The sequence below is a fragment of the Hyperoodon ampullatus genome (assembly GCF_949752795.1).
Source record: "Hyperoodon ampullatus genome assembly, chromosome: 1".
In the NCBI taxonomy this organism is placed as follows: Eukaryota; Metazoa; Chordata; class Mammalia; order Artiodactyla; family Ziphiidae; genus Hyperoodon; species Hyperoodon ampullatus.
This window is the reverse complement of record NC_136914.1, coordinates 61,664,728-61,681,959: the sequence shown is the minus strand read 5'-3', so window position 1 is coordinate 61,681,959 and position 17,232 is coordinate 61,664,728. Positions and strand designations below refer to the sequence as shown.

Sequence of the window (17,232 nt, the reverse complement as noted above, 5' to 3'; positions counted from 1 at the left end):
ACTCTTCAGTAAAAGATAGCATCCAGACAGGTAGGAGTAATTTAAGAAGTGACAATAAATATACGAAAATCTAATCCCCCCCACTGCATCCTTCTCAGCAATCATACTGGTGGCCTAAGAAGAGCAAACCTGTTGGAAGCCATTATCAAGTGAAACAGGCAATTGGAAACTGACAAGCACATGATTCACCCAGGCAACTAAAAACCAGGAACTTACCCACCTAGTTGGCTAGCTAGCTGAAAATGGAATTTAAGCCTAGAAAGTGTTGATACTGACAAATTCATGAGCATGATGGGAATATGGACTCTCTACAACAATGCATAATACACTAAGCCCTTTTTTACTCTTTTGTCTACATGTAATCTTTAATTATTATTTTTACTAAAAGTGATATTAACTGAAAATTTAATTCAGTAGTATTAGGATATATAGGAAATTTTATTTTGGTTTATTCTCTATAGCTATATAAATTTGAAGCACCAAAGGAAGGAGGTAAACAACTTAGTTTTCTTTTTTTTTTTTTTTTGGCCACGCGACATGGCCTGTGGCATCTTAGTTCCCCGACCAGGGATCGAACCCAGGCCCCTCCAGTGACAGTTTCGAGTCCTAACCACTGGACTGCCAGGGAAGTGCCTAGTTTTCTTTACTAGAACATTTAGCATTGGTAAGGAAGGAGGGCTGTTCTATTTATATTTTATCCTAATGCACAAATATATTAATTTTATTTTGATTAACCTAGGAACATTAAAGAAGTCTTGAAACACTTTCATCATTCACTTAAGGGAAAAAAATATACTGTCTTCTCAAGCTTTGCACTTTTCATTTTGTTTTTTAAACATTTAAGTGTACTTTGCTTAGTAATTTGTGTACCCAGCTGACATGGTTAAAATAGGGGGCTGGGTAGCTGACAGTGTGCTTTTCTGCCTTACCACAGAGCTATAGTGACATTGAGTAGAGAGGTGTAGGTAATAACCTGTTGGCAGAATGATATCCACTGAACTCTTGATTGTACTTACAGTGGAGAGACTAGAAAAAACAAAGTAGAAAGCTAGCTTGTTTTAAAAAGGCAAGACAAAGACTTAGAGTTTCAGCTTCTTACTTTGCAGCAGTATATCTCACCCCAAATAGACTTTCATGCCCAGATAAATAACACTATATTTAAGTAACAGAACAACGTTAATATTATTCAGTTAAGAGAGGATGGTTTCTAAGAAAGCAAGCTGAAGTATTTAAGAGAGTGTTGAAACACAAAGATAGACAAGTGCTATCTTTACTGGCCATGGTAAAATTCTCTTTTGGTTTTAAGGACTATTGCTAAAAGGTTGATTAAGATACATATGGTGGCATTCTGTGACTTGATATTACATTTTAATGTTTAACTATCTTTTTTTCTTAAAGGATGATTATTTTTGGTTGATACCTTCTAAATATTTTTCTTTTTTCTTCCTCCTTCCCTCCTGTCCTTCCTTCCTTCCTAACTTGCAGCTCCTCAGAGAAATTTTGAAATTGCCTTCAAGATGTTTGACTTGAATGGAGATGGAGAAGTAGACATGGAGGAGTTTGAACAGGCAAGTTTTCCTGGAAATTTCCTTTGAATACATTAATATTTAACACATTTTCATGTGCCTTGGAATTTACTGTGGCATTGGTCAGTATATTCTGATGCTATCCAATTTTTGAAGTACCAAATGTATCATTTTTCAGAATTATCTCCACTTTTAATAGGTGAGGTTTTTTTGTTTGTTTTTACTCTAAATGTAAGGAATTATTTGAGCATATTATTAAGGTCCACGTTGCTCTGATTCCCCAACATGAATTAGACTCTAATACTGAGAGGCTAAGTTATGGTTATTCAATCATATATTCAATCAACATTTATTAAATAGCTCCTTTGTGCCAGGCAGTTCCAGAATACAAGGATGAATGACATATGTTCTGAAAGGATTTCTGTAAGAGAAGGAAAAATGGTATGATGCCTTTTACTGTAGCAGGTTCCAGCCATAAAAGTATATAGTTTCTTCTGAATCCTAGGAAGAGATTACAGTTCCATTAAACTTCTGTTCTTGGAAGGCCATGGTATCTCTCCAGGTATAATTATTATGATTGGTAGAAGTGGTTTCAAAACAGAAAAAAATATATATGTGGGAGATAACATTTTTGTATTCACAATGAGTAAAGAGGCAAAAAGGAAGTGGGAGAAAGTATCAGGAATAGTGTATCTTTAAATAAGAAATGCATAGAGGCAAATATTTCAAAATACCTACAGATATTTATTCAAATTTGCAAGCTATGTCCATCTAATACTTTCACTTTTCATAATTCTGCACTTCACTGGTGTTACCAGGTGGCCTCAAACGATTATAAATAGAAATTATTTTGGTATTTTAAATTTTATTTTACACAGAACTATTTTATTTTTATTGAGATATAGTTAACATATAACATTGTTTTAGGTGTATGACATAATGATTTGACCTATGTATATACTTTGAAATGATTACCACAATAAATTTAGTTAGTATTCATCACCACACATAGTTTTTTTTCTTGTGATGAGAACTTTTAAGATCTCCTCTGTTAGCAACTTTCAAATATACAGTTTAGTTTTGTTAACTATAGTCTCCATGCTTGTATCCCCAAGGCTTATTTATCTTATAAGTGGAAGTTTAGACCACCTTCACTCATTTTGCCCACCCTCCATCCCCTGCTTCTGGCAACCAACAATCTGTTCTCTGTGTCTGTGAGTTCAGCTTTTTTTTGGATTCCACATATAAGTGAGATCATATAGTATTTGCCTTTCTCTCTCTGACTTATTTCATCTAGCATAATCCCTCAACGTTCATCCATGTTATCACAAATGGCAGGATTTACTTCTTTTTTTATGTCTGAATAACATACCAGGTGTGTGTGTGTGTGTGTGTGTGTGTGTGTGTGTGTGTGTGTGTGTGTATCATATTTTCTTTATCCATTCATCTGCCAGTGGACACTTAGGTTGTTTCCATGTCCTGGCTATTGTAAATAATGCTGCAATGAATATGGTGGGGGAGCTGAAGATATCTCTTCAACATAGTGATTGGTTTCCTTTGGATAAATACTCAGAAGTGGAATTGCTGGATCATATGGTAGTTCTAGTCTTAATGTTTCGAGGAATCTTCATACTGTTTTCCATACTGGCTACGCCAACTTACATTCCCACTAGTGCTTGAGGATTCCCTTTTCTCCACATCCTCACCAACATTTTTGGCATTGCTGTTGAAATGCTAAATGACTTGGAGCAGTCACTCCACCATTCTGTTCACTTGACGGAGAAGGGAGTATTAATTTCATCTAATATGATCCCTTGATAACTGGGCTTGTTAAACTGATGGAACTTGTAATATTGATCACAAGGAATTTTGATGTAAAAACTCTTAGAGAAACAAAAATAATTATAAGGTGGTTCAGGAGTGAATAGCTCTCATTAGAAGTTTCTCTGCTTCATCATTCTACGTTCTACATTTTTGGGCAATATAATAATTCTTTAAGTTGAAAGTGCACTAAGCTTTAAAATATTCAAACTTTGATTTCCAGCTAAATAGGTATTTTCTTGACGGTAAATTTGTCAAGCATACAAAAAAAGTTAAACAGAACCAGTATGAGGACACACGCATTTCATCATTGTGTATCTTCAAAGTCAATGTGGTGTGAAGCAAACTAGTACCTAATATTACTCTTTTATTCATCTTTTTCAAAAATCACTTTGATCATGCATAAACATAAATTACTAAAAACATTACTCGACTGTAAATAGTGTAAGTTTTCTCTGACCTTCCTTTTCTTTTTTTTATAAATTTATTTATTTTATTTATTTATTTTTGGCTGCACTGGGTCTTCATTGCTGCACGTGGGCTTTCTGTAGTTGCGGTGAGTGGAGGCTACTCTTCATTTGCGGTGCGCGGGCTTCTCATTGCCGTGGCTTCTCTTGTTGCAGAGCACAGGCTCTAGGCGCACGGGCTTCAGTAGTTGTGGCATGTGGGCTCAGTAGTTGTGGCTCACGGGCTCTAGAGCGCAGGCTCAGTAGTTGTGGCTCATGGGCTTAGTTGCTCCACGGCAGGTGGGATCTTCCCGGACCAGGGCTTGAACCCATGTCCCCAGCATTGGCAGGCAGATTTTTAACCACTGTGCCACCAGGGAAGCCCCCAGATCCTTTTCTTTAACCCATTTCATAGCAGGTCATAAAACAGAACTAACCTAGCAAAAGATATTTTTTAAGAAATCTCATAACTGTTTGGGCTACATTCACCCGAGGCTGTGACAGAAATGTTTTTTTAGTATGAAAGTATGAGTTGTGAGACAGAAGAAAGGGAATGAAATTTCCACATACACTCTTCAGCACCACACTTTTGAAGCTAACATACACATTTCCACCATAGGAAAGGTATAAGCTGCAATATTATAGCACAGACAAAATTTAAATCATGACAGGTCTTGGCGTTGATGCTCAATACTGGTTCACTGCTATTGGAAAATTCTTCAGTTCTCACACCCAGGCAGAGAAAATGAATTGTGTATTGCCTTCAGATAGAAGCAGCACTGTACTGATTATCCTGTATTTCAATTTAATGTCTAAAAAACTTCAACTGAAATAATTTTAAAATCCATTGTATACCTATCTTTCAAGTCTCCGTGTGCATGAAAAACAAATGTCAAGAAACCTTATTTACATGATAAAACATGAACCCAGAAAAAAATCATAATCAGAAGCATTTATGATATTAACCTAGAGTTATAAGGAGACTTAGAGACAGTGATCTCTAACTGTGAACTTTTCCAATGAGAAAACTAAGGCCCAAAGAAGTTAAATGAACTGCATAAATTGTGCTTTCACTGCAGAGCAACAGAATTAGACCCCATGTGTCCTGATTCCCCATCTTGTGTCTTTCCATTATACTGCTTTTACCTTTTAGAGCCAGAGACTTTTAAATTGTGTTAAATAAGTCTTTTTATGGTCATAGGTAATAAATAAAACAAATAAAAGACATTTAACCAGGGAAATCCATTGTTACAAATCTTAGGTTTTTAAGTATTATGCTTTTCTAATTTGGCAATTTAAAAATCATTATCCACAAGGCTATATATATTATTTATTTATATAATATACCTTTATTATCTATCCTTACATATCACAATTTTAATTATTCTGAATAGTTATTTTAGCTTGTGAAGAGGTAGAAAAGATTGCAGGAACTTGTGAAAAAAATGCTATATCAATCATAGACTTGCCACAAAAAGCTCATTTTATATAGTTAGGCCATGGTTGCTAATCCCTCAAATTATTCTTTCTCAAAAGCTCATTTATTTTTTTTATTTATTTTTTATTTTTTTAAACATCTTTATTGGAGTATAATTGCTTTACAATGGTGTGTTAGTTTCTGCTTTATAACAAAGTGAATCAGCTATACATATACATATATCACCATATCTCCTCCCTCTTGAGTCTCCCTCCCATCCTCCCTATCCCACCCCTCTAGGTGGTCACAAAGCACTGAGCTGATCTCCCTGTGCTATGCAGCTGCTTCCCACTAGCTATCTATTTTACATTTGGTAGTGTATATGTGTCCATGCCACTCTCTCACTTCGTCCCAGCTTACCCTTCCCCCTCCCCGTGTCCTCAATTCCACTGTCTATGTCTGCGTCTTTATTCCTGTCCCGCCCCTAGGTTCTTCAGAACCATTTTTTTTTTTAGATTCCATATATATGTGTTAGCATACAGTATTTGTTTTTCTCTTTCTGACTTACACTTCACTCTGTATGACAGTCTCTGGGTCCATCCACCTCACTACAAATAACTCAGTTTTGTTTCTTTTTATGGCTGAGTAATATTCCATTGTATATATGTGCCACATCTTCTTTATCCATTCATCTGTCGATGGACACTTAGGTTGCTTCTATGTCCTGGCTATTGTAAATAGAGCTGCAATGAACATTGTGGTACATGACTCTTTTTGAATTATGGTTTCTCAGGGTATATGCCCAGTAGTGGGATTGCTGGGTCATATGGTAGTTCTATTTTTAGTGTTTTAAGGAACCTCCATACTGTTCTCCATAGTGACTGTATCAATTTACATTCCCACCAACAGTGCAAGAGTGTTCCCTTTTCTCCACACCCTTTCCAGCATTTATTGTTTATAGATTTTTTGATGATGGCCATTCTGACTGGTGTGAGGTGATACCTCATTGTAGTTTTGATTTGCATTTCTCTGATGATTAGTGATGTTGAGCATCCTTTCATGTGTTTGTTGGCAATCTGTATATCTTCTTTGGAGAAATGTCTATTTAGGTCTTCTGCCCATTTTTGGATTGGGTTGTTTGTTTTCAAAAGCTCATTTAAAACTTCTCAAAGATTAAGCTAATTCCCCATCTTCTCTTGGAGAATTACTTCATACCAACTTTATGTTTCACATTATCATTCTAATAAATGTGTTATCTCAATATCTGTGTGATATCAAGTATTTGCCTATAGCTATACCACCTCTCATCACAACTGGAGAGTCAGTAGTGAGAAGTGTGAAATTTTTTAAAGTCTCCTGAGATATGGAAGGTATTACTGTGAGGTTGATGATTATTCTAATGTTGTGTGTGAGGTTTTGAGCCTAAAACAAATGCATACTTTTTTCTAAAGAGAGATTTTAAAAGGCATCCCAATTATAAAGGTGTCAAGCATGTGTGTTAGAATACCAGTTCAATTATTTGCTAGCTACTTGACCTCAAGCAAGTTATTTAGCAGTGTACCTCAAATTCCTCATCTGTAAAATGGGAATAATCATGGGGCTTATCTCATAGGACTGTTGTGAGCATTAAAAGAGAGCATTGTAGCTCAGTGTAGGCAAACAGTAAGCAGTCGATAGTCAGTTACTAGTCTTACTTTTCCATATTTTCCACCTTGTAATGTTTTTCTGGATGGGGGTTTGCTTCTCCATTAGGTTCAGAGCATCATTCGCTCCCAAACCAGCATGGGAATGCGTCACAGAGATCGTTCTACAACTGGTAACACCCTCAAGTCTGGCTTGTGTTCAGCCCTCACAACCTACTTTTTTGGAGCTGATCTCAAGGGGAAGCTGACAATCAAAAACTTCCTTGAATTTCAGCGTAAACTTCAGCACGATGTTCTGAAGCTGGAAGTAGGTATTCCTTGGACTTCAGGGCACTGTCCATCATGTATGGACGTAGAGCTGCTGGGTTGGAAGGGGCCTGCACTATAAGTATTCTTTCAGTCTACCTCCAACCATGAGAACTGATTGGTTTGAGCCTTATCAGTGATCTACTGATAAGCCTGACAGCAGGTAGGAAATAATATGTCTTACAATATGTTCGTTCTGGGACTAAAAGCCAAAAAAGTCTAAATTGAAAATCTTAGTTGTCTTTGAATACTCAGCTTGAGGAAAAAGAAGTTCAGGGGTCAGAGCAGTTCTCAGCCTGAGCATGTATGTTTATTGTGTAGAAGGCACCAAAGGGGTAAGGAGAGGGGGATAATAAGGAGCTCTTTCTATGAAAGTTTACAAAGGTAGTAACAGCTGGAAACACACAATGTCAGAAATAAAAATATATGTGCTCAGAGTTACAAAGGTGTCATACTGGGTTTGGGGATGTACTTTTCCACTTAAAGTTTAGACCATCATGGTGTTCAGTTCCTGGACACAACTCTGTAAGAGCATTACCTTTTTCTGTGCGTGTGCTTGTTGAATTAAGTATGTTTGGGGTTAATTGGCTGCTGAATCTGTTCAGTTCAAAACGTTCATTAAATGCCTTCTATATGCACTTTAGTCTGGAGACAAAAAAATGAAGTCTGATTTCTTCTGATTATTAAAAATTCCCTTATGCTGGTGTTCCTCTACCTCTGTTTTTGGTTAACATATGCCCTGCCTTAATGTTACTTGAAATTTCAAAACATTAAATACTATGACTAAAAACACATAAAAGTATTGGAGAAAAGCACTGCTTTGTTTTTAAACTCTGAATATTACTTCTCTATCTGCTCTCCCATTTTTCCCTGGAGATTCTAATATACTACTCCCACCTCTTCCACCCACTTCCCTCAGTTGAGACAGTTTGAAAAATCACAACTGAATTCCCATTACTGATAAGAACACTGTTTAATATTCATTCTCTAGGAGAGAAACAGAAGAATAAATCATACTAAAAATCAGATCTAACTTTGGAATGTGCTTTTGTACTGTTTTTTTGGGAAATGGTATAATTAATATTCAAGGAACTTACCTCAAAATAATGGTTTTCCACAATTCAGCCTCCTTCAGGAGGCTCTTGTAGCCCTTATAATACATGGTAAGTACTATATATTTATTATATATATAGTGCAGGGGGCACAGAACTTTACCTCTACCCTCCTAGGGTCTCCACCCGGGCCTGAGTCTTAAATTGACATAAGACAGATTAACAGGAGAAAAGTATACAGATTTTTACACATACATGAGAATCCCCATAGGAAAATGAAGACCCAAAAGAGTGGCTAGGCCTAATTGTTTATATACTAAGTTGAACAAAGAGAGGCAACTTAGCTTTGTGAAGTTTGCATTCTTATCACCAGAAAAGGGGAGTCAAAGTTGAGAGTAATTTGTACAAACAGATCTTGTTAAAATAATTCTTATCTTCCTTTAGTCCCCCATATATTTTAGTTACTTGTCCACAGTTGCCTGTCTTTGTTTCTTTCCTGGTAGTATAAGGAGGACATCTTTCACATGGGAGTTTCACTTCTGGCTTTGAGGAGTCCAACAGTTTTTGTGTTAGAGTTGGTATGTACCAGGATTCTAGACATATGCCTTAGTATGCATACCTGTAATGGTCTTCTTTGGAAGCGTTATAACATAATCTAGGAGTGTAAATTATTTAACTTATTAATTATGTAATTACAATTTAACATATAGTATACATCCATCAAATGTAGTTAGAGAATAAAGCACAAGCTAGAATGGTACTTTTAACAAACTTTAAACAATACAGGGTCATCAGAGCATGGAGCAGATGCCTGCTTCACCACAATCTAGCCTGACACTCATTCCTGGATGGAGTCTCCAGAGACAGAGCATGGGACTTTTATCTTTTATCCTGAGATGCTGTAGAGCTTAAAGCCCACTAACATATTGTGTAGATTGCCAATGAATGTTATAAAGCAGATAAATGTAGAATGTTATAAAGCAGATAAATGTAGAATCTTATAAAGCAGATTAGGGATTTCATACATGTATACCTGCACATAACCTACACCCAAATGCAGAAGAAAAGAGATCTAAAAGAGTATATCTAAGATATTTATTCTAGAAAGCCCTCTTGTATTTGACATTGACTTGGATCATCTGTAGTCTTTGGGCCAAGACATACCAAGACTGTTCTGTTTGACAATCAGCAATTCCTCCTATAAGGGAACCAATAGACTCTTTTGTGAAAGAACCCAGCCTAAAATGTAATAAATATTCTATTTATTACATAAATTTTTATTAATCCTGAGTCCCTTCTTTCTATATAATACACAAGTTCAGTGAATAAGTGCCTTCTTATCAGGAAGCCCCATATTTAAAGTTTCATCAATCAGTACTATGTCTTCCCAACTAGATGTGTAATTCTTTGAGGAGGTGTGAATAGCAGAAGGAGCAAAGACTTTGGTGTACTCATAATGAGACCTTGGTTAAAATTTTCTTTCTACCACTTACTGGCTATCTGACATTCGATGAGGTATTTATTCTCTCAAAGCCTATATCCTCATTTATACAACACGGTGATGATTAAGTGAGATGATGTTTCTTATAGGCTGAATTGTGTCTTCCCCCAGAATTGCTATGTTGAATCTCAACCCCCAGTCTGAAGATAGGGCCTTTAAAGATGTGATTAAGTTAAAATGAGGCTATTAGGGTGAGCCCTAATCCAGTCTTACTGGTAGCCTTATAAGGAGAGGAAATTTGGACACACAAAGAGACACAGGCACCAGGGGTGTACGTACACAGAGGGACAACCATGTGAAGAGACAGCAGGAGGGCAGCCAACTGCAAGCCAAGGAGAGAGGCCTCAGAGGAAACCGACACTGCCTACACCTTGTTCTTGGGCTTCCAGCCTCCAGGACTGTGAAAAAATAAATTTCTGCTATTTGTCACCCAGTTGGTAGTGTTTTATTATGGCAGCCCTAGTGAACTAACACAGTGGTGCATGCCTAAAACACTTGGCATGTACTATGCCTTTAACAGATACTTTCACCTTCTTTTGTATACCCTCTGCCCTTTAGTATGACAGTTGGCATGTAGTAGACACGTAAACAGGTCATCTCAGATGAATGACTGAAAGGCCTTACTTTCATTTTGAAATATTTTTCTGATAAAACATCTAGAAAATGGAAGCAGTTTTTGTTTTTGTGAAACACTTTTAATTTTACTTTTCAAAGTTTGGGTAATTTATCCCCTCACTGAATATGATATATAATATCATCACAGCCAAGAGGAAAATAGGAATGATTAACAGTATCTTAGCTTTCGTATGGGTTTTATAGTTCCATCATTCTTTCTGTTTATCTCTTACCAGTTTTATTTCACTGCTTACTTATCTACTTTAAAATTTTGGATCGAGGAGACTTATAGCTCCATTTGGTTATTTCTATCTTTTTCTCACCACAATAGCTTTGAGACTGAAGAGAACACTATTTATCTGTCAATTTTAATTTCCACAGTGGTTAGGGAAGGGGAAAAAGTCCATGAACATTTATCAAATGCCTACTATGAGCCAGGCATTGTACAGATATTACATGCCTTCTTTATTTTAGTTCTCGCCAACCCTATTGGGTTTGGCGGTATTATACTGGTGTTACAGAGGTAGAAACTGAAATTCGACAAGATAAAAGTTGCAGAGCTATTAAATGGTACAACCAGGATTCCAACTCACTCTTGCAGACTAAACTCTTTTCTATTCATCATCTAATTATTATTACTTTTAGTCTGAGATGAGGTTTCTGTACCTGACTTATTTAGAGCTCTAAAGAAAAACAAAACGTTCTGAAATTTAGAAACAAACAAACAAAAGTCTTGAATATTTATAGTCTCCCTTCTTCAGCACCATGTTTTTCCAGTTCCTTTGCCCTTCAAGTTGAATGTTATGACTGAGAAGAAATACACTGTTCTTCTGTGTTGATAAGATACTACCTAAACTAGCCGTTTAGTTTCTTTTCATAACAATCATTAACTTGTTAGATTTTTTTAGAGTGTTCTAATGCTCTTATCTCTGGTCATATTTGTTTTATTCTACCCTTATGTCTTTATTTGGGGACTCAAAAAGCATGGGTTTGAAAGAATGACTTAAGAATGCACAGTTTTATAAGAAAAGATAAGTCAATAATGGTGAAATACCTTTGTGTTTAAGACTGTTGGGAAAAGGAGTTATAATGACTTGGAATAAAATTATGAACTATTTAATTAAATACTTAAATTTTCATATGCATATAAGAGCCACATATACATGCATTTTAATAAATCATAATGGCTTAATGTCAAAAAAGAATGCACAGTTTTTAAAAAAATCCCTTTTGAAGTTATTAAAAATTCCATCTAAGTCTCCCAAGAACTATTTAGCTGAGTTCCTTGGAGACAAGTGCCAAGTCTAATTTCAGTTAATATATTCATTGATTTCTTGAGGACTACAGCAAGTAGGATGTCAGTCAAAAATGAAAGGTAATACAGAACTCTTTGAAAGATTATGATTAATTTTAATTTGGGGGGAGGAGAAAAAGGAGCTGTCATTATATCAAAGAAAAGCAAAAACTAATTTATACAAGAAGGAAGAAACCAACTCCAGAATACGCAACAAGTAAACTGAAAGAGTATCATCTAATGGAATTCCAATCTGTAGCATGATCTTTTTTATTAGTTTTGGGGGTTTGCATACTTATTGCATAACCAACAAGATTATCACATTTTAAGATGGAATGAGTGTCAATAATCTGAAGGTAAATTAGATGTAGTTCAAAGGGTAACAGTAACTGTCTTACATTCCCAGTCTTAAAGAAAAAAAATATTGAAGTTAACTAGATTTGTTCAGTCAGAAAGAAAGATAACAGGGAAACATAAAGAACTATGGTAATTATTCCCATCTGCCAATAAGAGTAGAGCAAAAAAATGAGGGTTAATTTAATTTAAATATTAAGGAACTCAATATTAAGGAATTCCAGAATCACCTACCCTTTAGATCATCAGGCTGACATCTTTGTACTCATCTCTTTATAAAGTACTAAAGTAGAATTAAATCTTTCTTGTTCCGATACAGAGGGCCATATTGAAAGACAAACTTCAGCTCTTTTCTTGGCTGAAAGATTGTGGGAAAGGAGACCAGAATGCTTTCAACCAAACACTCAACCAAACACTTTATGGAACTAGAACACTCTTGGCAGAGCAGATTTCTTTTTATCTTAATATCCTGTTTTGGGTTTTTTTTCCCCTGGGAAACTGACTCTTATTATGAAAACTTAAAGATGAGAGTTGACTTTGATTTAATTAAATCTAAGAAACAAAATGTGATATGTTCATTGGGTTTCTTTTAGTTTTATTCTTCCACTTTTGCCTCTACAAAGCAGAATGTGGATAGTAATAAATCTATAGTTTCTTATTCCATCCTTAGATGTTTTCAGCTTGAATTTTCCAAAAGTCATTAAAAGGGTTATTAAAGAGTACTTGTCTCTTTTAGGGATTTATAATTTTAAGGAGCCAAGTACATGTTTAAAGGTTTAAAAAAAAAACCTTTATTATTATCTTAATAACCTTGTTTTAAACCTAGTCTTTCTTTGCCTGGGACACCAAGGGACTTTTTAGGAGATAATCATCACTTTAAAAAATAGAAATATAGGGACTTCCCTGGTGGTCCAGTGGGTAAGACTCCGTGCTCCAAATGCAGGGGGCCCAGGTTCAATCCCTGGTCGGGGAACTAGATCCCGCATGCATGCCACAACTAAGAGTTTGCATGCCACAACTAAGGAATCTGCATGCCACAACTAAGAATTCCACATGCCACAACTAAAGCTCCCGCATGCCGCAATGAAGATCCCACATGCCTCAACTAAGACCCGGCACAGCTTAAATAAATTAATTAATTAAATATTTTTTTTAAATAGAAATATATAAAAATAATAGAATAAAAATTTAATTGCCCTCAATAATTCCTTATAAATCATTCACCCATGACTTGATGTCAGCACTTTTTAAAGCTAATTCTGCTTCTCTCTGTACCACATTGTCAGGTAGGTTCAAAGTCTTGCCCTGATGAAACCAAGTTAGCTCTCAGGGTGAGTTACATATATCTTCTCATTAAAAGAAGATATGTAACACCCAAAACCAAACTCATTTAACTTGCAATTCCCTTTACACCCTGTAGCTCAAGTTTGCTATCATTTGTGGCTTATAGGTAGAATCAGACTGGAAATACTATACATGGTAGAATGTCCATGGTGATATAAAGCTCCTTTGATGTTGTAAATGTAACCTTGACAATTATTCTGTAAAAACTATACAAAACAGTGCTTTTTTGTTTCATATTTTTTGGAGAATGAAGGGAAAAGTTGAGTGATACTTTGTTGCTTAAAATACATAATCTAGGCGTGATTTTTAAAAGGCATTAATTAGTACTTCTGAATCTGACCTTTCAGATTGGTCATTAAAGTTCAGAAAACTGTTAGAGATTAATACTTTTTTTTTTGATTTGCAGATAGTGTTGCAATTCCAAAGTCAATATGTTAGTCATACCTTTTATCATACTTGGCAATCACCAGGATTTTCCTGTTGTCAAATATCTCTAATTTACATTCTAAGTTAATTTTAAACTGGCTACAAGAAAAAAAGGGCTCATAAATAAATCATGAAAATCGGATCTTTCTCTGAGGGAAATTTTTCCTCAGTCTATCATTCAAATAGTCTTATCAACCATTTTTTAGTAGAACACAAATGCTTCTCAATTTATGAATGAGCTGTGTACCAGCATATCAAAAGTTCATAGGTCAACTCTTTGGAATTCAGAATACAGTGATAATTTTTTTAGTCTTACAGCAGAATATTTAATTTACAATATAGTTGAATGCGATACACTAAAATGAAAAGTAGTATGAAAGAAGATGATCCTGCATGTATAATCTGTGTTTAATCTGTGCCTACTCTTCTAGACACAACAGTCTGTGGGTGTAGACCTCTAGCAGTACCAAGCATTTTAACAATAATTTGAGAACATATTACCTAATAAAAATACTAGCCAACATGTCTTGAGAGTTCACCATAAGCCAAGTACTATTCTAAGTGCTTTATGTACATTATTTCCTGTAATCTTCACAACACTATGAGGTTGGTATTATTATTATCCACATTTAACAAACGAGAAAACTAAGGAACAAAGAAGTTAAGTAACTTGCCCAGGGTCTCTCACATAATAAAGGAGGAGCTGAGATTTGATTCTAGGCAGTCTGCCTCTAGAGTCTGCTCTGTTTTTTTTAATTGAAGTATAGTTAATTTACAATGCTGTTAGTTTCAAGTATACAGAAAAGTGATTCAGTTATACATATATACATACAAATATATATTATTTTTTAGACTTTTTTTTTACATCTTTATTGGAGTATAATTGCTTTACAATGGTGTGTTAGTTTCTGCTTTATAACAAAGTGAATCAGTTATACATATACATATGTTCCCATATCTCTTCCCTCTTGCGTGTCCCTCCCTCCCACCCTCCCTATCCCACCCCTCTAGGTGGTCACAAAACACTGAGCTGATCTCCCTGTGCTATATGGCTGCTTCCCACTAGCTATCTATTTTACGTTTGGTAGTGTATATATGTCCATGCCACTCTCTCACTTTATCACAGCTTACCCTTCCCCTCCCCATATCCTCAAGTTCATTCTCTAGTAGGTCTGTGTCTTTATTCCCGTCTTACCCCTAGGTTCTTCATGACATTTTTTTTTCTTAGATTCCATATATATGTGTTAGCATACAGTATTTGTTTTTCTCTTTCTGACTTACTTCACTCTGTATGACAGACTCTAGGTCCATCCAACTCGCTACAAGTAACTCAATTTCATTTCTTTTTATGGCTGAATAATATTCCATTGTATAATGCGTCACATCTTCTTTATCCATTCATCAGATGAAGGACACTTAGGTTGCTTCCATGTCCTGGCTATTGTAAATACAGCTGCAATGAACATTGTGGTACATGACTCTTTTTGAATTATGGTTTTCTCAGGGTATATGCCCAGTAATGGGATTGCTGCATCATATGGTAGTTCTATTTGTAGTTTTTTAAGGAACCTCCATACTGTTCTCTATAGTGGCTGTACCAATTCACATTCCCACCAGCAGTGCAAGAGTGTTCCCTTTTCTCCACACTCTCTCCAGCATTTACTGTTTCTAGATTTTTTGATGATGGCCATTCTGACTGGTGTGAGATGATATCTCATTGTAGTTTTGATTTGCATTTCTCTAATGAGTAAAGATGTTGAGCATCCTTTCATGTGTTTGTTGGCAGTCTGTATGTCTTCTGTGGAGAAATGTCTATTTAGGTCTTCTGCCCATTTTTGGATTGGGTTGTTTGTTTTTTTGTTATTGAGCTGCACGAGCTGCTTATAAATTTTGGAGATTAATCCTTTGTCAGTTGCTTCATTTGCAAATATTTTCTCCCATTCTAAGGGTCGTCTTTTGGTCTTGTTTATGGTTTCCTTTTCTGTGCAAAAGCTTTTAAGTTTCATTAGGTCCCATGTGTTTATTTTTGTCTTTATTTCCATTTCTCTAGGAGGTGGGTCAAAAAGGATCTTGCTGTGATTTATGTCATAGAGTGTTCTGCCTATGTTTTCCTCTAAGAGTTTGATAGTGTCTGGCCTTACATTTAGGTCTTTAATCCATTTTGAGCTTATTTTTGTGTATGGTGTTAGGGAGTGATCTAATCTCATACTTTTACATGTCCCTGTCCAGTTTTCCCAGCACCACTTATTGAAGAGACTGTCCTTTCTCCACTGTACATTCCTGCCTCCTTTATCAAAGATAAGGTGACCATATGTGCGTGGGTTTATCTCTGGGCTTTCTATCCTGTTCCATTGATCTGTCTTTCTGTTTCTGTGCCAGTACCATACTGTCTTGATTACTGTAGCTTTGTAGTATAGTCTGAAGTCAGGGAGCCTGGTTCCTCCAGCTCCATTTTTCGTTCTCAAGATTCCTTTGGCTATTCGGGGTCTTTTGTGTTTCCATACAAATTGTGAAATTTTTTGTTCTAGTTCTGTGAAAAATGCCAGTGGTAGTTTGATAGGGATTGCATTGAATCTGTAGATCGCTTTGGGTAGTAGAGTCATTTTCACAATGTTGCTTCTTCCAGTCCAAGAACATGGTATATCTCTCCATCTATTTGTATCATCTTTAATTTCTTTCATCGGTGTCTTATAATTTTCTGCATACAGGGCTTTTGTCTCCTTAGGTAGGTTTATTCCTAGATATTTTATTCTTTTTGTTGCAGTGGTAAATGGGAGTGTTTTCTTGATTTGACTTTCAGATTCTTCATCATTAGTGTATAGGAATGCCAGAGATTTCTGTGCATTAATTTTGTATCCTGCTACTTTACCAAATTCATTGATTAGCTCTAGTAGTTTTCTGGTAGCATCTTTAGGATTTTCTATGTATACTATCATGTCATCTGCAAACAATGACAGCTTTACTTCTTCTTTTCCGATTTGGATTCCTTTTATTTCCTTTTCTTCTCTGATTGCTGTGGCTAAAACTTCCAAAACTAGGTTGAATAAGAGTGGTGAGAGTGGGCAACCTTGTCTTGTTCCTGATCTTAGTGGAAATGGTTTCAGTTTTTCACCATTGAGGACAACGTTGGCTGTGGGTTTGTCATATATGGCCTTTATTATGTTGAGGAAAGTTCCCTCTGTGCCTACTTTCTGCAGGGTTTTTATCATAAATGGGTGTTGAATTTTGTCAAAAGCTTTCTCTGCATCTATTGAGATGATCATATGGTTTTTCTCCTTCAATTTGTTAATATGGTGTATCACGTTGATTGATTTGCATATATTGAAGAATCCTTGCATTCCTGGAATAAACCCCACTTGATCATGGTGTATGATCCTTTTAATGTGCTGTTGGTTTCTGTTTGCTAGTATTTTGTTGAGCATTTTTGCATCTATGTTCATCAGTGATATTGGCCTGTAGTTTTCTTTCTTTGTGACATCCTTCCCTG

General features: G+C 35.8%; 1 protein-coding gene across 1 annotated transcript in view; it reads left to right on the top strand.

The window, feature by feature from the left end:
- Window positions 1–17,232, top strand: part of MICU1 (mitochondrial calcium uptake 1) — a gene marked incomplete at both ends in the record, with an annotated part of 168,062 nt that overhangs the window by 93,322 nt on the left and 57,508 nt on the right. Inside the window, 2 exon segments of the mRNA XM_079709270.1 lie at window positions 1,486–1,568; window positions 6,963–7,160. Of these exon segments, the coding sequence (XP_079565396.1) occupies window positions 1,486–1,568; window positions 6,963–7,160 (281 nt within the window).